This window comes from Hyperolius riggenbachi, chromosome 12 (assembly GCF_040937935.1).
Source record: "Hyperolius riggenbachi isolate aHypRig1 chromosome 12, aHypRig1.pri, whole genome shotgun sequence".
Classification (NCBI taxonomy): Eukaryota; Metazoa; Chordata; class Amphibia; order Anura; family Hyperoliidae; genus Hyperolius; species Hyperolius riggenbachi.
Genome location: NC_090657.1, coordinates 170806279 through 170826143, shown reverse-complemented (window position 1 = coordinate 170826143; position 19865 = coordinate 170806279). Strand labels below are relative to the sequence as shown.

Here is a 19865-nt window from a genome sequence, read left to right as displayed (position 1 = left end):
GATAGCATTTCCCTGAAACGAAGACCTACCCTGAAAATAAGCCCTAGCAATGATTCTTTAGGGTTTTTGAGGATGCTCCAAATATAAGCCTTACTCCAAATATAAGCCCTATTCCAAATATAAACCCTAGTAACAATTCATAAAAAAGTTAATTAAAATTACATAAATAGACAGACATTAATTGTTTCATATCGGATGATTAGGCCCCAACAGAACAAAAGTTCTATAAAGAAGATTGGGTTCGTGATTGGATGTGTGTGGGGAGTATGTATGATACAAAGAAGATATCACTGATCGATGCGGGTATGTAAATGTATTTACTTTATAAGTTGGATTGCAAAAGGAGGTTGAGCATACATAATAGGTAGAGATGTTGATTGGATGTGTAGGGGATGAAAGACTGTAAAAGGCAGATATAACTTTCCCTGTTTTTGTCGGTTCTGATAGAACTGGGGGAGGTAGAGAGGATTTACGTATTATGCCACTCTTTGGGTCAGGGATTGCGTACACATAATGATAGATTCCGATTGAATGTGTGTGGGGAGTAAATACTGAGCTATTTTAAACGTTAATGAGGTTTTTTTTAGGATTTTTGAGGATGCTGAAAAGATAAACCCTAATCCAAAAATAAGCCCTAGTTGCAATTCATAAAAAGTTAACTAAAATGGTGTCCAGGCAGCTACAGTATACATGAAAAAATGTAAATGTAATAAATGCAGCAGAACAGGTAGACCTGACACCCCCAAAAGGAATCGCTGGCAAAGACCACACAAAACCCCAAACAATAAGGGTTAGCATGGGTCAGGCTGACTGATGTATGAAAGTAGATTGATGTATATGGAAAAGGAGTTAGAGTCAGACACGTCTGAACCAGATGTTAAAGACAAACCGTAACCAAGAACTGAACTTCATCCCAATCAGTAGCTGATACCCCATTTCCCATGAGAAATGTTTTTCTTTTCTCAAATGGATCATCATGGGGCTCTGTATGGCTAATTTTGTGGTGACTTTTTTGTGGTGAAACCCCTTCTACAGTGGACCAGGGTTCTGACATCACACTGTGGGAGCCTTGTAGCATTGTGGAAAATAACAGCTGTTTTCAACTGCCAAAAAAGCAAGCAGCTTCTCCTTCCACTGACATCACCTGTCAGCAGTAAAAATGTCACCATGTGATAAATGTCAGACTGTAAATCAGGGAAAGGAAAGATTTTACAATGGGAAAACACTGACTAAACCATTTAAACATAATTATTGTAAAAATGAAGCATTTTTTATTACATTATTTTCACTGGAGTTCCTCTTTAAGGTACCCATACACTATGTTGACTTCCTGTTCATATACTGCAGATTCGATCCCTGTGATCAAATCTGCTGTGAAATCGTTAATGCAAATATCAAGCGAACAACAGATTTCCATCTGTCAATTCAGTCGATCGGTGCAGACAGAAAATTTAGCTCGATGCCCTGCTGATCGGAAGCGTGTCAATAGTGGCGTTCCTTTAGGCCACGATCGACACAGCAATAACCTCACCTGTCCGGTTGGCACGAGTGCCCAGCATTCGGGCCGTCACTTTTTCCGGCTGCCATTCTTTTCTATGTCCTCTTCACTTCCTGTCCCGTTCTGTGACAAGCCAAAGTTCAAACAGTAGAGCACCCTCTACTGTTTGAACTGTCGGCTTCCACAGGAAGGGACAGGAAGTAAAGAGGGCACGGAAGAGGACGCTGGAAGAAGTGAAAGCACGGGACCCAGTGACTCGCGCCGGTGAACACATGACATTTTTGCTGATGGCTGGGGGGCCGAAATGGGGAGAGACCAGGGGGGCAGGGAGGCAAGCAGCAGCTCCGCAGGCTTTGAATCAATTTCATGCTGAAATTGATTCAAAATCTGTGTGCATCCAATAGATCCCTCTGTGATCAGATTCAATCAGAGAGGGATGTATCTGTTGGTTGATCTGGTGGCCATTGGCCAGTGTATGGCTAAGCTTTAGTATACATTTGAATAGAGATGGATGTTCTCATGAAATAAGATCTCAGCAGATCACAGGAAGTGATAACCTTTCTCACCTCAGTGAAGTTGCTTTTGCCTCTGGGCTCCACAAACATTGGTTTCACATCTTCTATTCGTGAGGAGAGACCATTTTCCTGCAAATTAAAAGAGGAAAAAAACACTTGATGCCAACGAGAGATTGAAAAGCATAGTCAGCCTGGCATGCAAGTTTCCATGTAAGAGGAAAGGGAAATGTGTAAGGACTAATCAGAATCACAACTACGAATCCCACCTTCAGCTGCGTACATTTGTCCCTGTAGTGACATATAGTATAATGCAGTTAATTATTCAGGATATCCACTTTTAATGGTAATTTTCACTTCCTATAGTTATATATTGCTGTATAGCCCTGCCCACCCAGTGATACTTTTCCTAGGCTGTTGATCACTGCTGGCCCCACGCTGCACCATATAGTGTAACCATTACATGGGGACATTTGGGATGCCCGCACCATCATCAGATCAAGTGCAGCATGGTGCCAGGCTGCTCGGATCAAATCGACGGAGTTATTACGCCAGAATGTAAGCATTACGGAGCAGAGCTAAAGCAAGTGGGCTGGCACCAGCCATACCCACTGATGGACGAGTCACCTTCTCACTATTGCGAGGAGGTAGAGACCATACCATATTCCTAACGCTCAACACATGCAGATTACCCCTCCCCCTAAACACACGCAGCTAATGCTGGGGGGACATGGGAATGGGTAATTTAAATAAAATGAATTTAAACGGTACCTGACATGACATATGATGCGTTAGACAGAGGTACATACAGTACTAGTCCTAACTAAATTCTGAAGTCCCTTTCTGTTTTCCTGTTCAGAAAGTGTTAAAATAAGTCAAAAATAAATAGAAGGCAAAACACTTGTGGCTGAGAAAAAAAAACAGATAATATTTCAGTGCTGAAAAGTTCAAAGAGTTGTGACTTCTGTTTGTTTTGTAGCAGAATGAAGCTAATTTTACATCAGACTATCAGGGCAGCCGTTTAGAATGCAGTCTTACAAATTCAGCCTTTCAACTGAAAAAATGAGCTGTCTGTGGGCATACATTGTAGAGGTTAGACAGGAAGTTACGCTGAGGTAAACACTGATGGAAAATGTGCTGAATAAGTCTAAAGAGGGACCCCGACCACATCCTCACCTTCCAGAACTCTATACTTTTATCCATCACAGGGTAGGATGGGAAAAACACCAGAAGTCCATGCGGAATGACACGAGCAATATTTCCTGGAAGGGACAACCAAGGTACACGATGAGGAGATATACAGGCAGATAAACATAGAGACAATCAGAGGAACTCAATCACAGATTCTCAGAATACCCGAACTTCATGGAATATAAAGGATGTCACTTTAAGGGCTCATTCACACTAACACAACGAGTATTTGGAAGAAATGTCCACCACCACTGTGCACCACATCCACCGCCCATATTAGGTCCCAGGAATTTGCATGGGGTTTACCTAGCTGTCAGAAATGCAATGCCACTGAAGACCCCAGGTGGTCCTGCTGCCGCTATGGTTCCCTAGAGAGTTACCCATGCAATTCTGGTTCCCTCAGGGCTCTTACTGCCACAATGATCCCCCAGCTGAGTCCCCCATGCAACTCTGCTTCCCTGGGCGTTTTTTTTGGTCCTCTTGCAAGTTTGCTGCCACCAAGATCTCCAGGGACGTTCCCCATGTCACTCTAGTTCTCTTGGTGGTCTTACTACAACTGTGGTCCTTAAACCAGTCCTACATATACCTCTGTACCCCTAGTATTTTTGCCACTACTGTGGTGCACTTGCGAGATTCCACCACAGGCCTTTCTGCCAATGTGCCCCCAACACTTTTCCATAACATTCTTCATCCCTGAGTAGTCTTGCCACCACAAGTTTATCATGTCTCTTTGGTTCTCTCAGGGTTCTTGCCACCTCTATAATCCCACATCTTCTCCCCCATTACTGTCTCCCTGCTTCCATCCTCAAACACCACTGTTGCCCTACTCCCCTTAGTCCTGCTTCCACTCTGGTCCCCTGGCCAGCACCTGCAGCACTGATTCAGCCGCTACACGTAGACCATGCATATGAGGTGTTCTGGTGTATTTTGACATACAGTCACTGCCATCTTTTGTTCCTACAGTCAGGTCTCCATTCTATGTTCATCCTGGTGACGTCATTTACTTTTGTTGTGGTTCTGTAACATCACCACAATACAATGAGGCCGAAAGATGCCGAATATGATGGTAGATAAGAAAGGGCAGTAGTTGAGGAAATAGTAGAGGCCCAGCTGAGGTTGGAAAGAGTATGGGCGGCTTTATCAAACACCACAAGCATGTAACATATGAATGATCTGTATGTAAGCTCTGCATATTAAAAGGGAACTTAACTGAGAGGGATATAGTTTGTTCCTGTTAAACAATGCCAGTTGCTTGTCAGTCCTGCTGATCTCTTGGGCTGCAGTAGTGGCTGAATCACACCTGAAACAAGCATGCAGCTAATCCAGTCTGACTTCAGTCAGAGCACCTGATCTGCATGCTTGTTGAGGGGCTGTGGCTAAAAGTATTAGAGACACAGGACCAGCAGGAGAGTCAGGCAACTGGTATGTTAAAAGGAAAAATCCATATCCTTCTCAGTTTACATTCCCTTTAAAGGGGAAGCTCTTGATTAATATTTAAACAGCTGAGGATTACCGGCCGCACACCCCTATTTCACAATGAGGTGCGAACAATGATCAGTCCACCAGAGCATCAGGTAGGACACTAGTACATTGAACCACATTGATCAGCACACTCCATTAAATGCAAATCTTCTTGCTCTTTTATTGCAATAGATATCCAAACAGTGTAAAATGTGATAACAAGTACCAGCTACTGGCAATAGACAGGCGTTAGAAACTCCCAGAAACCATCACCCAGCCTGCACATTGTGTTCATTTATCGGCTTGAGAACGGGCAGGACACCCGAAACAGCTCTAGGCCAGTGTCTGTCGCCATGATCTAATGGACAATGCTGTGGACTATGGACTCTGACCTTCCTACAGCTTAATGGACAATGCTACCAGCAGGCTTGTTGATGGTTGTTGGGAGTTTCTAACGCCTATCTATTGCCAGTGGCTGGTACTTGTCATCACGTTTTACAATGTTTGGATATCTATTGCAATAAAAGAGCAAGAAGATTTGCATTTAATGGAGTGTGCTGATCAATGTAGTTCAATGTACTGGATTTGAGTATATGCAGCATTTGCACTTTACTGTGTTGTCATGAGGATGGAGTCATCGACATTCTAGTGAGAGGTACACAACCCACCCCACAACTTTTTGAATAGCTAGCCCTTAATAAGAGAATAAATGATCAGAGTAATACCGATGGTCTTCCCCAGGGATGATAAGTAATCAGTTGAAAACCTGCAAAAGAGAAAAAGCAGAAGGCAACGTGAGCTATTATAGATCCAGTAAGTATGCTAAGGCACTGCTCCCCAACCCTTTCCTCAAGGCCCACCAACAGTGCATGTTTTGTGGAAATCCACAGAAGTAGTTAATCAGCTCTGCTGAGACACTAATTACACCACCTGTGCATGTTTGTGGGTTTCTGCAAAACATGTACTTTTGGTGGTACTTGAGGACAGGGTTGGGGAACACTGTACTAAGGGACTGCACACAGTAAACCCCCACCACCACCACCCAAAAAAAAGGACTTTCTTGCCTACTGCCACCAAATTACAAATTAGAGCACGCTAGAAAAACATAACAGGGTGCCTGTGCTACAGATGATAAATCTCCTAGGTAGAAAGTTCTGTATATCTTAATATAAACTGGCAATACTTAAAGTGTAACTGTCAGGCATACAATAAAAAATCAATTCTTTATTTTTATCTGGTAAACAAGTAATAAGGATGCCAACCAGGCAATCCAAAAGTTAAAAATCAGTCTTGTTTTTCTTCTCCATAAAACATCATTCCCCGGTTTTACTGGCTCTTATATGGTACATCTGCTGCACAAAGGAAGTTTGGCATGGAAGGGCATGCTGGGTTTTCTTTTTTTCTTCTTTACATTCCCCTCAGACCTAACTAATGCAGCCTGAGAGGCTTAAAGGGCAACTGAAGTAAGAGGTATATGGAGGCTGCCATATTTATTTCCTTTTAATCAATACCAGTTGCCTGGCAGTCCTGCTGATCCTCTGCCTCTAATACTATTAGTCATAGTTCCTGAACAAGCATGCAGCAGATCAGGTGTTTCAGACTTTAAAGTGAGATCTGACAAAACTAGCTGCATGCTTGTTTCTGGTGTTATTCAGATACTACTGCAGAGAAATAGACCAGCAGGGCTGCCAGGCAACTGATATTGATTAAAAGAATATAAATATGGCAGCCTCCGTATACCACTTACTTCAGTTGAAGCCTCTTTCCCTCCTGTTTTCCCCTCCCACACCTCTGTTCCTCTCTGATTGGCCAATATTTCTCATGATGAGACAATGCACTTTCTACTGCAGAGCTGGGTGGGAGTGTCTAAATACGGGGAGGAGGGCGGCCAATGCAAACACAGACAGAGTAAGGGAGGAAAAGATGTCATGATTGGCTTCAAGATAGAGTCAAGATGGAAAATCCTAAGGGTGGCCACTAACGATGGAATCTTTTTCATCCAATCTTACCAAATCTATGTAGTAGAAGAGTAAACTGAGTGAATATACTTGAACAGATACTATAGGCAGTCCCTTATATTACACAGAAATGGTTAGATTGAATGAAAAAGATTGAATGAAAAGGGATTTTTTTTTTCACTATAGAAAAATCACAGTGCAATACATACTGTATTGTTGACAATGCAATACATCTGTTACGTAAGTAGAGCAAGTATTTCTCTACTTATATAAGTGGGGTTTTTTTTCTGAGATAGTATGGCTGACGGCTCCTCTTTAAATGGAACCTACACTGAAAATAATTACAAGAAGTTTTTACTTACCTGGGGCCTTGGACCAGCCCCCTGCAGCCACCCTGTGCCTGTAGCGTGCTGAACCGATCCTCCATTGCTCCGTCGCGGCTTAGTTTGGTTTCTGATGACTGATCAGTTGGTGATCCATTGCGTGCATCCTCTTACGCGTTCACTTTGGTGAACATGTCCTGCTCAGGTGCAGTAAGATGTTCTCTCTTACTGCACCTGTGCAGGACGCGTTCGCCAGCGTGACCGCGTACGAGGATGTGCGCGGCTAGGGCCAAACAGGTGCAGTGGACCGCTGGATGATCAATCAGTAGAAACGCTGTGGGCACAGGACGGCTGCAGGTGGCCGGTCGAAGCCCCAGGTAAGAGAAACACTTGTAATTATTTTCAGTTAAGGTTCACCTTAAACATTCGTGTGAACTCTGAGAGCAACCACTGCAGACCTCCTCTTGAAAAACTATTTACCTGCTCGCTGTCCCGGCCCTCTGACTATGATATTTTATAAAGCCTTGTACACCCCTTTGATAATCCTCAGTCAAGACGACTGAGGACAATAAGACTGTCTTGATCAAGGATCTAAACAAATTGGGTCACCGTGCTGCAGCGTGTCACTCACCTGTCATCCCTACCTTTCCAAAGATCAGCTTACATTTCTAGGCTGAAAACAAACAGTGTGTCTATACAATGCTTGTTACCAAACCTGTGGCAATAACGACTGATTAGGGGGCTTAAATCTCTCACTAGGAACATGCAGATAAGGAGAATCAAAGGGAACATCACACATGGCTATACATACAGTATAATTTCTATCTGTGGATCAGTGTACTGCACTGCGTCACACACAGTGTGAACAAGCTCTTTAGTAAAGTCTGCACCAATCGAAGGGCCTATACCACCTATAGTGTGTCACATCAGTGGGAAGGGTTAAATGGATGGATTCAAAGAGGAATTACAAGCCATATTAGTGTGGCCCTAATTGTTCAGTAAACAAAGCACTTATAGGTTCTATAAATGGCAGAGATGAGTCCTTATACCGAAAACTGTGGCTGAGGATAGCTTACCTTCGGTCAAAAGCAGAACTAAGCTGAGCCCCATCAGGTCCTTGGGGGACCACACCAACCCAAATCTGGTGTTTTTCTATCACATGTGGGTTTTCTAGAGACACGGGGAAGGGGCTGAAAAGAAGAGAAGAGTACAGATAAGATTATACAGCCAGTCATAAAAGAAACATACATAAGCACTAAAGGTGCCTATACACCACTCGATATTGCTGCCCAATCGACCTTACAATTTGATAATTCTGTGGAATCAGGAGAGAATCTGTGACACAACACGCCCACCTGATCAATCTCTCAATCAATTTCTATCCGAAATGGGTCAAGAGGATCGATCGGACATGCTGGAAAATATTGGGTATGCAGCGGTAACAGTGTTCAATATCGCAATGACCGCTGGAACCCTAGCCGTTGCTCCCCCAAGGGTAAAAGTCTCCCCCACCCGTGTGCAGTCTATAGTCTCATCTCTGCACAGGCATGACTCCTGACTACCATGTGGCTCCAGGCGCTTGTGTGATGTAACTATGAGTGCCTGGAAACACGATACTGGGCGCTTCCTGTGACAGCAGACACCGGAGAAGGCTAGCAGTCACCCTGGTGGATAGGTGAGACTTTGCTGAGCTTGGGCACCTGGGGAGGATACTTTGGGTCAGCCAGGGAGGCGGCGAAGGCAGTGGGCTGATTTCTGATATATTTCATGTTGAAATCTGTAGAAAATCAATCTGTGGTGTATGGGCAGGCAGCAGATCCCTCTCTGATCATATTCAATCAGAGACGGATCTATCTCATCAGGGCTGTGGAGTGGGACGAAAAACATCCGACCTCAGGTAGCCAAAATAGTTCCGACTCCTAGACTCCAACTCTACAGCACTTGCATAGCTATGGAGTGGGTACAAAAATCATCCGACTCCTCAGTTTATGAAAACTCAGATTCCAACCCCAGATACCCAAAATTTCTCTAACTCCTCATCTCCAACTTCACAGCCCTGTGTCTCATGGTCGATCTGTCCATAAATCTAGTGACGCATGGCCACCTTTATATAGAGCACAACTTGACGATTTCATTTCTGCCATTACAGACGATTTCCCTTCTGTTGTAACATCACTTTGCTACTTATTTCAGGTCAGTAGAGCTTACATCTGCATCTCCATGGTGAAGGAGGAGAGGGGACACAATGTTCCGCTGGTCAGGATGATGCTCCTCACGCCTTGTCTCACCAGGTCACTCATCGTGTAACCAGGAGAGAAGCACCAATAGCTGAGCACTTTGCCTGCGAGACACAGAGAAAGGTAGATGGACATGTGACTTTGTCAGGATTAACCACTTCAGGACCACAGTCTTTTCGCCCCTTAAGGACCAGAGCCTTTTTCTCCATTCAGACCACTGCAGCTTTCACGGTTTAATGCTCGGTCATACAACCTACCACCTAAATGAATTTTACCTCCTTTTCTTGTCACTAATACAGCTTTCTTTTGATGCTATTTGATTGCTCCTGCGAGTTTTACTTTTTATTATATTCATCAAAAAAGACATGAATTTTGGCAAAAAAATGATTTTTTTAACTTTCTGTGCTGACATTTTTCAAATAAAGTAAAATTTCTGTATACATGCAGCGCGAAAAATGTGGACAAACATGTTTTTGATTAAAAAAAACCCATTCAGTGTATATTTATTGGTTTGGGTAAAAGTTATAGCGTTTACAAACTATGGTGCCAAAAGTGAATTTTCCCATTTTCAAGCATCTCTGACTTTTCTGCGCACCTGTCAGGTTTCATGAGGGGCTAAAATTCCAGGATAGTACAAATACCCCCCAAATGACCCCATTTTGGAAAGAAGACATCCCAAAGTATTCAGTGAGAGGCATGGTGAGTTCATAGAAGATTTTATTTTTTGTCACAAGTTAGCGGAAAATGACACTTTCTGACAAAAAAAAGAAAAAAAAAAAAAGTTTCCATTTCTTCTAACTTGCAACAAAAAAAAATGAAATCTGCCACGGACTCACTATGCTCCTCTCTGAATACCTTGAAGTGTCTACTTTCCAAAATGGGGTCATTTGTGGGGTGTGTTCACTGTCCTGGCATTTTGGGGGGTGCCTAATTGTAAGCACCCCTGTAAAGCCTAAAGATGCTCATTGGACTTTTGGCCCCTTAGCGCAGTTAGGCTGCAAAAAAGTGCCACACATGTGGTATTGCCGTACTCAGGAGAAGTAGTATAATGTGTTTTGGGGTGTATTTTTACACATACCCATGCTGGGTGGGAGAAATATCTCCATAAATGACAATTGTTTTATTTTTTTTACACACAATTGTCTATTTATAGAGATATTTCTGCCACTCAGCATGGGTATGTGGAAAAATACACCCCAAAACACATTATACTACTTCTCCTGAGTACGGCGATACCACATGTGTGGCACTTTTTTGCACCCTAACTGCGCTAAGGGGCCCAAAGTTCAATGAGTACCTTTAGGATTTCCCAGGTCATTTTGAGAAATTTCGTTTCAAGACTACTCCTCGCGGTTTAGGGCCCCTAAAATGCCAGGACAGTATAGGAACCCCACAAATTACCCCATTTTAGAAAGAAGACACCCCAAGGTATTCCGTTAGGAGGATGGTGAGTTCATAGAAGATTTTTTTTTTTTGTCACAAGTTAGCGGAAATTGATTTTAATTGTTTTTTTTCACAAAGTGTCATTTTCCGCTAACTTATGACAAAAAATAAAATCTTCTATGAACTCACCATACTCCTAACGGAATACCTTGGGGTGTCTTCTTTCTAAAATGGGGTCATTTGTGGGGTTCCTATACTGCCCTGGCATTTTAGGGGCCCTAAACCGTGAGGAGTAGTCTTGAAACCAAATGTCGCAAAATGACCTGTGAAATCCTAAAGGTACTCATTGGACTTTGGGCCTCTTAGCGCACTTAGGGTGCAAAAAAGTGCCACACATGTGGTACCGCCGTACTCAGGAGAAGTAGTATAATGTGTTTTGGGGTGTATTTTTACACATACCCATGCTGGGTGGGAGAAATATCTCTGTAAATGACAATTGTTTGATTTTTTTTTACACACAATTGTCCTTTTACAGAGAGATTTCTCCCACCCAGCATGGGTATGTGTAAAAATACACCCCAAAACACAATATACTACTTCTTCTGAGTACGGCGATACCACATGTGTGACACTTTTTTGCAACCTAGGTGCGCTAAGGGGCCTAACGTCCTATTCACAGGTCATTTTGAGGCCTTTGGATTCTAGACTACTGCTCACGGTTTAGGGCCCCTTAAATGCCAGGGCAGTATAGGAACCCCACAAGTGACCCCATTTTAGAAAGAAGACACCCCAAGGTATTCTGTTAGGAGTATGGTGAGTTCATAGAAGATTTTTTTTTGTCACAAGTTAGCGGAAAATGACACTTTGTGAAAAAAAAAACAATACATATCAATTTCCGCTAACTTGTGACAAAAAATAAAATCTTCTATGAACTCATCATACACCTAACAGAATACCTTGGGGTGTCTTCTTTCTAAAATGGGGTCACTTGTGGGGTTCCTATACTGCCCTGGCATTTTACGGGCCCAAAACTGTGAGTAGTCTGGAAACCAAATTTCTCAAAATGACTGATCAGGGGTATAAGCATCTGCAAATTTTGATGACAGGTGGTCTTTGAGGGGGCAAATTTTGTGGAACCGGTCATAAGCAGGGTGGCCTCTTAGATGACAGGATGTTTTGGGCCTGATCTGATGGATAGGAGTGCTAGGGGGTGACAGGAGGTAATTGATGGGTGTCTCAGGGGGCGGTTAGAGGGGAAAATAGATGCAATCAATGCACTGGGGAGGTGATCGGAAGGGGGTCTGAGGGGGACCTGAGGGTTTGGCCGAGTGATCAGGAGCCCACACGGGGCAAATTAGGGCCTGATCTGATGGGTAGGTGTGCTAGGGGGTGACAGGAGGTGATTGATGGGTGTCTCAAGGTGTGATTAGAGGGGGGAAATAGATGCAAGCAATGCACTAGCGAGGTGATCAGGGCTGGGGTCTGAGGACGTTCTGAGGTGTGGGCGGGTGATTGGGTGCCCGCAAGGGGCAGATTAGGGTCTAATCTGATGGGTAACCGTGACAGGTGGTGATAGGGGGTGATTGATGGGTAATTAGTGGGTGTTTAGAGGAGAGAAGAGATGTAAACACTGCACTTGGGAGGTGATCTGATGTCGGATCTGCGGGCGATCTATTGGTGTGGGTGGGTGATCAGATTGCCCGCAAGGGGCAGGTTAGGGGCTGATTGATGGGTGGCAGTGACAGGGGGTGATTGATGGGTGGCAGTGACAGGGGGTGATTGATAGGTGATTGACAGGTGATCAGTGGGTTATTACAGGGAATAACAGATGTAAATATTGCACTGGCGAATTGATAAAGGGGGGTCTGAGGGCAATCTGAGCGTGTGGGCGGGTGATTGGGTGCCCGCAAGGGGTAGATTAGGGTCTAATCTGATGGGTAACAGTGACAGGTGGTGATAGGGGGTGATTGATAGGTGATTGATGGGTAATTAGTGGGTGTTTAGAGGAGAGAATAGATGTAAACAATGGATTTGGGAGGTGATCTGATGTCGGATCTGCGGGCGATCTATTGGTGTGGGTGGGTGATCAGATTGCCCGCAAGGGGCAGGTTAGGGGCTGATTGATGGGTAGCAGAGACAGGGGGTGATTGACTGGTGATTGACGGGTGATTGACGGGTGATTGACAGGTGATCAGGGGGGATAGATGCATACAGTACACGGGGGGAGGGGTCTGGGGAGAATCTGAGGGGTGGGGGGGTGATCAGGAGGGGTCAGTGGGCAGGGGGGGGGGATAAAAAAAAAAATAGCGTTGACAGATAGTGACAGGGAGTGATTGATGGGTGATTAGGGGGGTGACTGGGTGCAAACAGTGGTCTGGGGGGTGGGCAGGGGGGGGTCTGAGGGGTGCTGTGGGCGATCAGGGGGCAGGGAAATCAGTGTGCTTGGGTGCAGACTAGGGTGGCTGCAGCCTGCCCTGGTGGTCCCTCGGACACTGGGACCACCAGGGCAGGAGGCAGCCAGTATAATAGGCTTTGTATACATTACAAAGCCTATTATACTATTTCCATGCGGCGATCCGGGTGCTAGTAACCCGCCGGCGCTTCCGAACGGCCGGCGGGTTACTACGAGCGGTGGGCGGAGTCAGTCCCCGGCGGCTGATCGCGTCACGAATGACGCGATCGCCGCATAGCCACCCACGCAGCCGCCCCCGCCGATGGGCGTATTGCGGTCGTTTGGGCCCGGACTTTGCCGCCGCCCATCGGCTGGGGGCGGTCCTCAAGTGGTTAAGGAAAACCACTGAGAATTATTTTATGCCACACCGTACAGTTCAATACAGTCTAGTTTATGAAATAAAGCCACTAACTACATTATAGGCGGAGCGGTGGGGAAGAGGCAGCCCTTAGGTGAGGACCTGGAGGACAGAGGGACCTGACTGACTACAAGGGGCTGGAAGGACCATCCGACTACTGATGATAATCTGTCTTTTTCTGAGTAAGATTTGGTGGGGGCTAACATCCACCAGGCCCTTAGACTCTCTCCAGGCCCTAGGCAACTGCCTAGCCTTGCCTTGTGGATGATCTGGCTCTGGGCTCAGGAGAACCTTACTGAATGAAGCCCTCTCACTCTCCACTCAGTCAGTGGAAGTATAACTCCAGTCCGGTTATTACAGAAATCTTGTGTCTCACCTCCTTGTTTCCGGCTGTTGCTCCACACATCCCCCCGCGGCTTCTTCCTCTGGCTGTTGTCTTGATGGATGTGAACCTGACCATACAGAAGACCATTATTTATTTAAGTATTTATATAGCGCCGACATATTACGCAATGCTGTACAGAGTATACTGTCTTGTCACTTACTATCCCTCAGAGCTCACACGCTAGTCCCTGTTTGTAGTCCCATACAGACTCCGTGCAGATGCTGACCTGGCTGAGATGTGAACCGGGGGACCCAGCTCTGCAAGGTGAGAGCGCTAACCACAACGCCACCGTGCTGCCCACATTATGTAAGGATGTGGGGAGTATAAATGCAAGAATGCAATATGAATGGCACAGATGTAGCATTTGAAGGAGACAAAATACAAGCAACATTGGGCCTTGAGGGCACAGACAGGTGGTGATCCATAGGAATTACAGAGCAGCAATACAATAATACAATGCAATAACATGTTGTCGGCCAGTCTTGTATAATACAATACAATAACATTTGTAAAGAGCTTTTCTCCTATAGGACTCAGTGCATAGATATGTCTCAGATCAATGGTTGTACGATGGACTGTGTTGCAGAGGAAATAGTCAGGTGTTCATAACTGCCAGACTAAACAAAAGGCTTTTCAGTTTGGACTTAAAGAGACTCTGTAACATCAGAAACATCCCCTGGGGGGTACTCACCTCGGGTGGGGGAAGCCTCCGGATCCTAATGAGGCTTCCCACGCCGTCCTCTGTCCCACGGGGGTCTCGCTGCAGCCCTCCGAACAGCCGGCAACAGACCCGACTGTAAATTCAATATTTACCTTTGCTGGCTCCAGCGGGGGCGCTGTGGCTGCTTTCGGCTCCGAAGTAGACGGAAATACCCGATCTCAGTCGGGTCCGCTCTACTGCGCAGGCGCAGGAAACTTGTGCCTGCGCAGTAGAGCAGACCCGACGGCGATCAGGTATTTCCGCCTACTTCGGTGCCGACAGCCGTCAGAGCGCCTGCGCAGGAGCCGGGAAGGTAAATATTGACGTCACCGCTGCACGGAGGGCTGCAGCGAGACCCCTGAGGGACGGAGGACGGCGTGGAAAGCCTCATTAGGATCCGGAGGCTTCCTCCACCCGAGGTAAGTACCCCCCAGGGGATGTTTTGACGTTACAGATCCTCTTTAAAGAGGAACTCCAGTGAAAATATTGTAATAAAAAAGTGCTTCAATTTTACAATAATTATGTATAAATGATGAAATGAATGACAGTGTTTGCCCATTGTAAAATCTTTTAAATCCCCGATTTACATCCTGACATTTATCACATGGTGACATTTTTACTGTTGGCAGGTGATGTAGCTGCTGCATGCTTTTTTGGCTATTGGAAACAGCTATAAACAGCTATTTCCCAAAATGCAACAAGGTTCACAGACAAGAAACTGCCAGGAGTACCACGGTCCTCAGAGTTTCTTGTGGGAGGGGTTTCCCCACAATATCAGTCATACAGCACCCCCTGATGGTCTGTTTGTGAAAAGGAATAGATTTCTCATGTAAAAGGGGGTATCAGCTACTGATTGGGATAATGTTCAATTCTTGGTCGGAGTTTCTCTTTAAATGCTTCCAAACATGCTCACGGTTTGAGATATCAAGCATAGCCCAATAGACATCTACAACCAACTTCCCCCTTCCCGATATCCAACATCACCCAAAATTATGGCTAATCAATCACAAAATTTATCCCCTAACAGCGACTTCCTCCTCTTTCTTATTCCTAACAGCAATTACTTACCCAAAATGTTGTTTACCTCAGATTACCTCAACAGTAATCTCTCCGCATCTCTGATATGAGTCATTTACCCAAAACTATGTATACCCTCAATAATATCCTCCACCTCCTCCTCATTCGTTCAGTCAACTCGGACTCTTCGTGACCATGTGTACTTCAGCACACCAGATGTGTCTGTCTATCGCTGCTTTCAACTGTTGCATAGGCATGTTCATAGCTGTACATATGCTGTCTATCCATCTTAGCCTCTGTTATCCTCTTCGTCTTTTTCCCTTAATTTTTCCAGGCATCAATGATTTCTCCAAAGAATCTGGTCTTCTCATTATGTTACCAAAGCATTTGAGTTTGAATAGTAGTGTTAACCATTCTAATGAACACTCTGGCCTTTTGCTTTAAAGAGAGTCCGAAGCCTAAAAAAATACCTGTTTTTAGTTGTCAGTTTTCTTCAGCATTAATGCCCTAGCTGAAACGCTGCATCCTCACGGCTGATTTCTCAGTTAATACCTCCGAAATCCCGGGGCAAAATTTCATGACTTTACTGGTCATGGATTTTGCTGCCTGGGGAGGCAAAGCTTTGTGCTGTAGCTCTGCCTCCATTTGCGTCGATCTCTGCGGATCTCCGCCTCTCCACATCCTCTCGCCCCTCTCAGTGAAAGAAGAAGCAAGTAGAGGCAGAGCTACTGTGCAAAACTCTGCCTCTTCCAGAAAGGAGCCTGAAATTTGGGATTTCGGGGGTATTAATTGAACCTTCTGCCACAGGGATGCGGCATTTCAGCTATGGCATTAATGCTGAAGAAAACGGAAAAGTAAAAACAGGTATTCTTTAAGTATTGACTGGTTAGATCTTCTGGTAGTCCAAGAAAGTCTCAGTAGCTTTCTCCACATGCACCATTCAAAAGTATCAAATTTTCGACGCATGATCTTATTTATAGTCCAACTTGCACAGCCATATGTTACTACTGAGACGACCATGACTCTAACCATCTTGGTCTTTGTTGGTAAAGTGACATCTGTATCCTTTAGTATCTTGCCCAAACTTGCCACAGCTTTCCTTCCAAGCAACAAGCATCTCTTAGGCCTCTTTTCCACGGACAGTTGATAGGCAGTGAAATGCCTCTCAAACTCTCACAACTGCTTGCTGCTGCCTGGTAACTACTCACTGCAGCCTGGTAACTGCTCACTGCTGCGTGGTATCTGCTCACAGCTGCGTGGTAACTATTTGCTGAGCACACAGTTCAACTGCCCGTTCAATGGAGCAGATGACATGACTTTAATTTTCTTGATGTTAAAATGAACCGGAGGTGAGAGTTATATGGAGGCTGCCATATTTATTTCATTTTAAGCAATACCAGTTGCCTGGCTATCCTGCTGATCCTCTGCCTCTAGTACTTTAAGCCACAGACCCTGAACAAGCATGCAGCAGATCAGGTACTTCAAATAATGTTGTTAGAACTGACCAGATTAGCCGCATGCTTGTTTCTGGTGTTATTCAGATTCTACTGCAGCCAAACTGATCAGCAGGGCTGCCAGGCAACTGGTATTGTTTAAAAAGAAACAAAATATGGCAGCCTTCATATCACTCTCACATTGGGTTCACTTTAAAGAGACTCTGAAGCGAGAATAAATCTCGCTTCAGAGCTCATAGTTAGCAGGGGCACGTGTGCCCCTGCTAAACCGCCGCAATAGCGCCGCTAAACGGGGGTCCCTTGACCCCCAAACCCCCCACTGCGACACTTGGTCGCAGACTTGGTCGCTCCTGGAGGCAGGGCTAACGGCTGCAGCCCTGCCTCCAGTCGCGTCTGTCAGCGGCGCATCGCCGCCTCTCCCCCGCCCCTCTCAGTGAAGGAAGACTGAGAGGGGCGGGGGAGAGGCGGAGATACGCGCTGACAGACGCGCATGGGGCAGGGCTGCGGCGGTTAGCCCTGCCCTAACCAGGAAGCGCTCCCTCGCATTACGGAGGGGATTTGGGGGATCAGGGACCCCCGTTAAGCCGCGGGATAGCGGCGGTTATGACTCTGAGGTCTGAAGCGAGATTTATTCTCACTTCAGACTCTCTTTAAGCAGACCAGCTTTGGCACGTTCTTGTTTGACATTTATGCCTAGGCTCTTTAATTCTTCTTCAGTTTCAGCCATCAGAGTGGTATCATCAGAATAGCTCAGATTGTGAATATTCCAGCCTGCCTTTTAATTTCAGCATATGAGTAATCCAAACCAGCTTTCCACATTACATATTCAGCATACAAGTTAACTAAATAAGGAGACAATACTCTGTTCTAACTGGTGCTTCTTGGTTTGCATGTAGATTCCATATTCCAATAGCCATATCTCTCCAAATCCCTATCATCAACCATTCACCCAAACTATGTCTACATTACCCATAGCGCTCATCATCTATCTCCGCCTATCCTCTTAGCACCAACCATTAACCAAAACTATGGGGTTGATTCACTAACCTAATTAGCGTGAATAACCTCCTGTTACTCGCCCTATTACACTAGGGCGCCTTCATTGTAAGTCCTTGCAGGCTACGTGCGCTAGTGGCAGCGCATCGTGCATATTTATACTTGGTCAGAGGAGCGCACACTATGATGCAGTAGTGCAGCACAGTGTGCGCTGGTAGCTTACGCCCGCTAACTGCCAGAACGAGCGCTCCACTCGTCCCGCCCTGAGCCACTTCAGGTCCTGTGGCTTAAGGACTTAAAGAGACTCTGAAGCGAGAATAAATCTCGCTTCAGAGCTCATAGTTAGCAGGGGCACGTGTGCCCCTGCTAAACTGCCGCTATAGCGCCGCTAAAAGGGGGTCCTTCACCCCCAAACCCCCCACTGCAACACTTGGTCGCAGACTTGGTCGCTCCTGGAGGCAGGGCTAACGGCTGCAGCCCTGCCTCCAGTCGCGTCTATCAGCGGCGCATCGCCGCCTCTCCCCCGCCCCTCTCAGTGAAGGAAGACTGAGAGGGGCGGGGGAGAGGCGGAGATACGCGCTGACAGACGCGACTGGAGGCAGGGCTGCAGCCGTTAGCCCTGCCCCAACCAGGAAGAGCTCCCCCGCTGAAACGAGGGGATTTGGGGGTGAAGGGACCCCCGTTAAGCCGCCGGATAGCGGCGGTTTAGCAGGGGCACATGTGCCCCTGCTATCTATGAGGTCTGAAGCGAGATTTATTCTCGCTTCAGACTCTCTTTAATCCCTGCACTTTGATTGGCCCAATAGGCTGCCTGTTAAGTGACAGGTCGTAATCCCTGCACTTTGATTGGCCCAAAAGGCTGCCTGTCAAGAAACAGGACATAATCCCTGCACTTTGATTGGCCCGATAGGCTGTCTGTCAAGTGACAGGACGTAAACCCTGCACTTGTGTCAGGCAGCCTATTGGGCCAATCAAAGTGATCATTAGTGATCTGTTATGTCTGAACACTAACAATCACCCTCCGTTATTCTTCTACTGCAGCCCATGCAACAGGGCACCTCTCACTTGTCTTTCCTTCCCCCCCTTTCATAGAATAGAACAGGCTGCTCGGCAGAGAGCCCAGCAGTATATGTCTCTAAAGGGATTATTCCTAGAATCATGAAACAATCATGAAACAATCATGAAAGTTAACCCATAACCCCGACCAAGAACATCCTGCCATATTCTGAACACCAAACACTCAACTAAAATTAGTTCACCTTCAAATATAACCCTTATGTATTTGTCACACAACCAATCGGCCTTAAGATAGCCCTACACAATCCAATTATTCATTCATTTTAAATTGATTTTACAGATTGATGGAATACAATTCTCCACTTTGGCATTAATTTTCTACAACATCAATTGAGATTTGTTGAAAGTAAAGTTTCACTCAGTTTCCAGCAGTTTCTCTTTTTAACCCCTTCGTGGAATCATCATAATATAGAGTATGGCCACCTTAAAAACAGCAACTACAGAATTCTTACACATAGAAAGAGTTTCCAGTTCTCTCTCTCTTCCCCTCTTCAAAGATCAGACAAGCAGGTGACAGCCAGATCATGCTTTCCAAGTGTGACTACAGTCTGTACCAAGGCTTACAGTAACCCTTATCTAGCCTTTAAAGAGGAACTGCAGTGAAAATAACATAATGAATAAAATTGTTTATTTTTTATAATATTAATTTATAAGTTACTTAGCCAGTGTTTGCCTATTGTAAAATCTTTCCTCATCCAGACATTTATCACAGGTAGCCACAGCTTTAGCCTGCCAGGTGATCTCTGCGGAATGTTCGAAGCAGCTAAAGGGTTCTGTACTATCACCATTACTCTTTGCAGTCTACATGCTCCCACTGGGCAAAATAATACGGAACTATGGTTTAGGATACCATTGTTATGCAG

The 19865-nt window shown here is 45.4% G+C and overlaps 1 protein-coding gene across 11 annotated transcripts in view; it reads right to left on the bottom strand.

The window, feature by feature from the left end:
* RTEL1 (regulator of telomere elongation helicase 1) overlaps nucleotides 1–19865 on the bottom strand; it is a 441366-nt gene that overhangs the window by 251200 nt on the left and 170301 nt on the right. For all 11 annotated transcript variants that reach the window (XR_011025114.1, XR_011025113.1, XM_068262473.1 and 8 more), the window contains exons 15-20: nucleotides 13750–13825; nucleotides 9152–9284; nucleotides 8020–8133; nucleotides 5388–5428; nucleotides 3187–3272; nucleotides 2065–2142 (exon numbers count right to left, since the gene is read on the bottom strand). Coding sequence is in view for 9 of the 11 variants with exons in the window: in XM_068262473.1 (XP_068118574.1) it covers nucleotides 2065–2142; nucleotides 3187–3272; nucleotides 5388–5428; nucleotides 8020–8133; nucleotides 9152–9284; nucleotides 13750–13825 (528 nt within the window). In the remaining 2 variants the exon portion in view is untranslated. The remainder of the gene's footprint in view (nucleotides 1–2064; nucleotides 2143–3186; nucleotides 3273–5387; nucleotides 5429–8019; nucleotides 8134–9151; nucleotides 9285–13749; nucleotides 13826–19865) is intronic.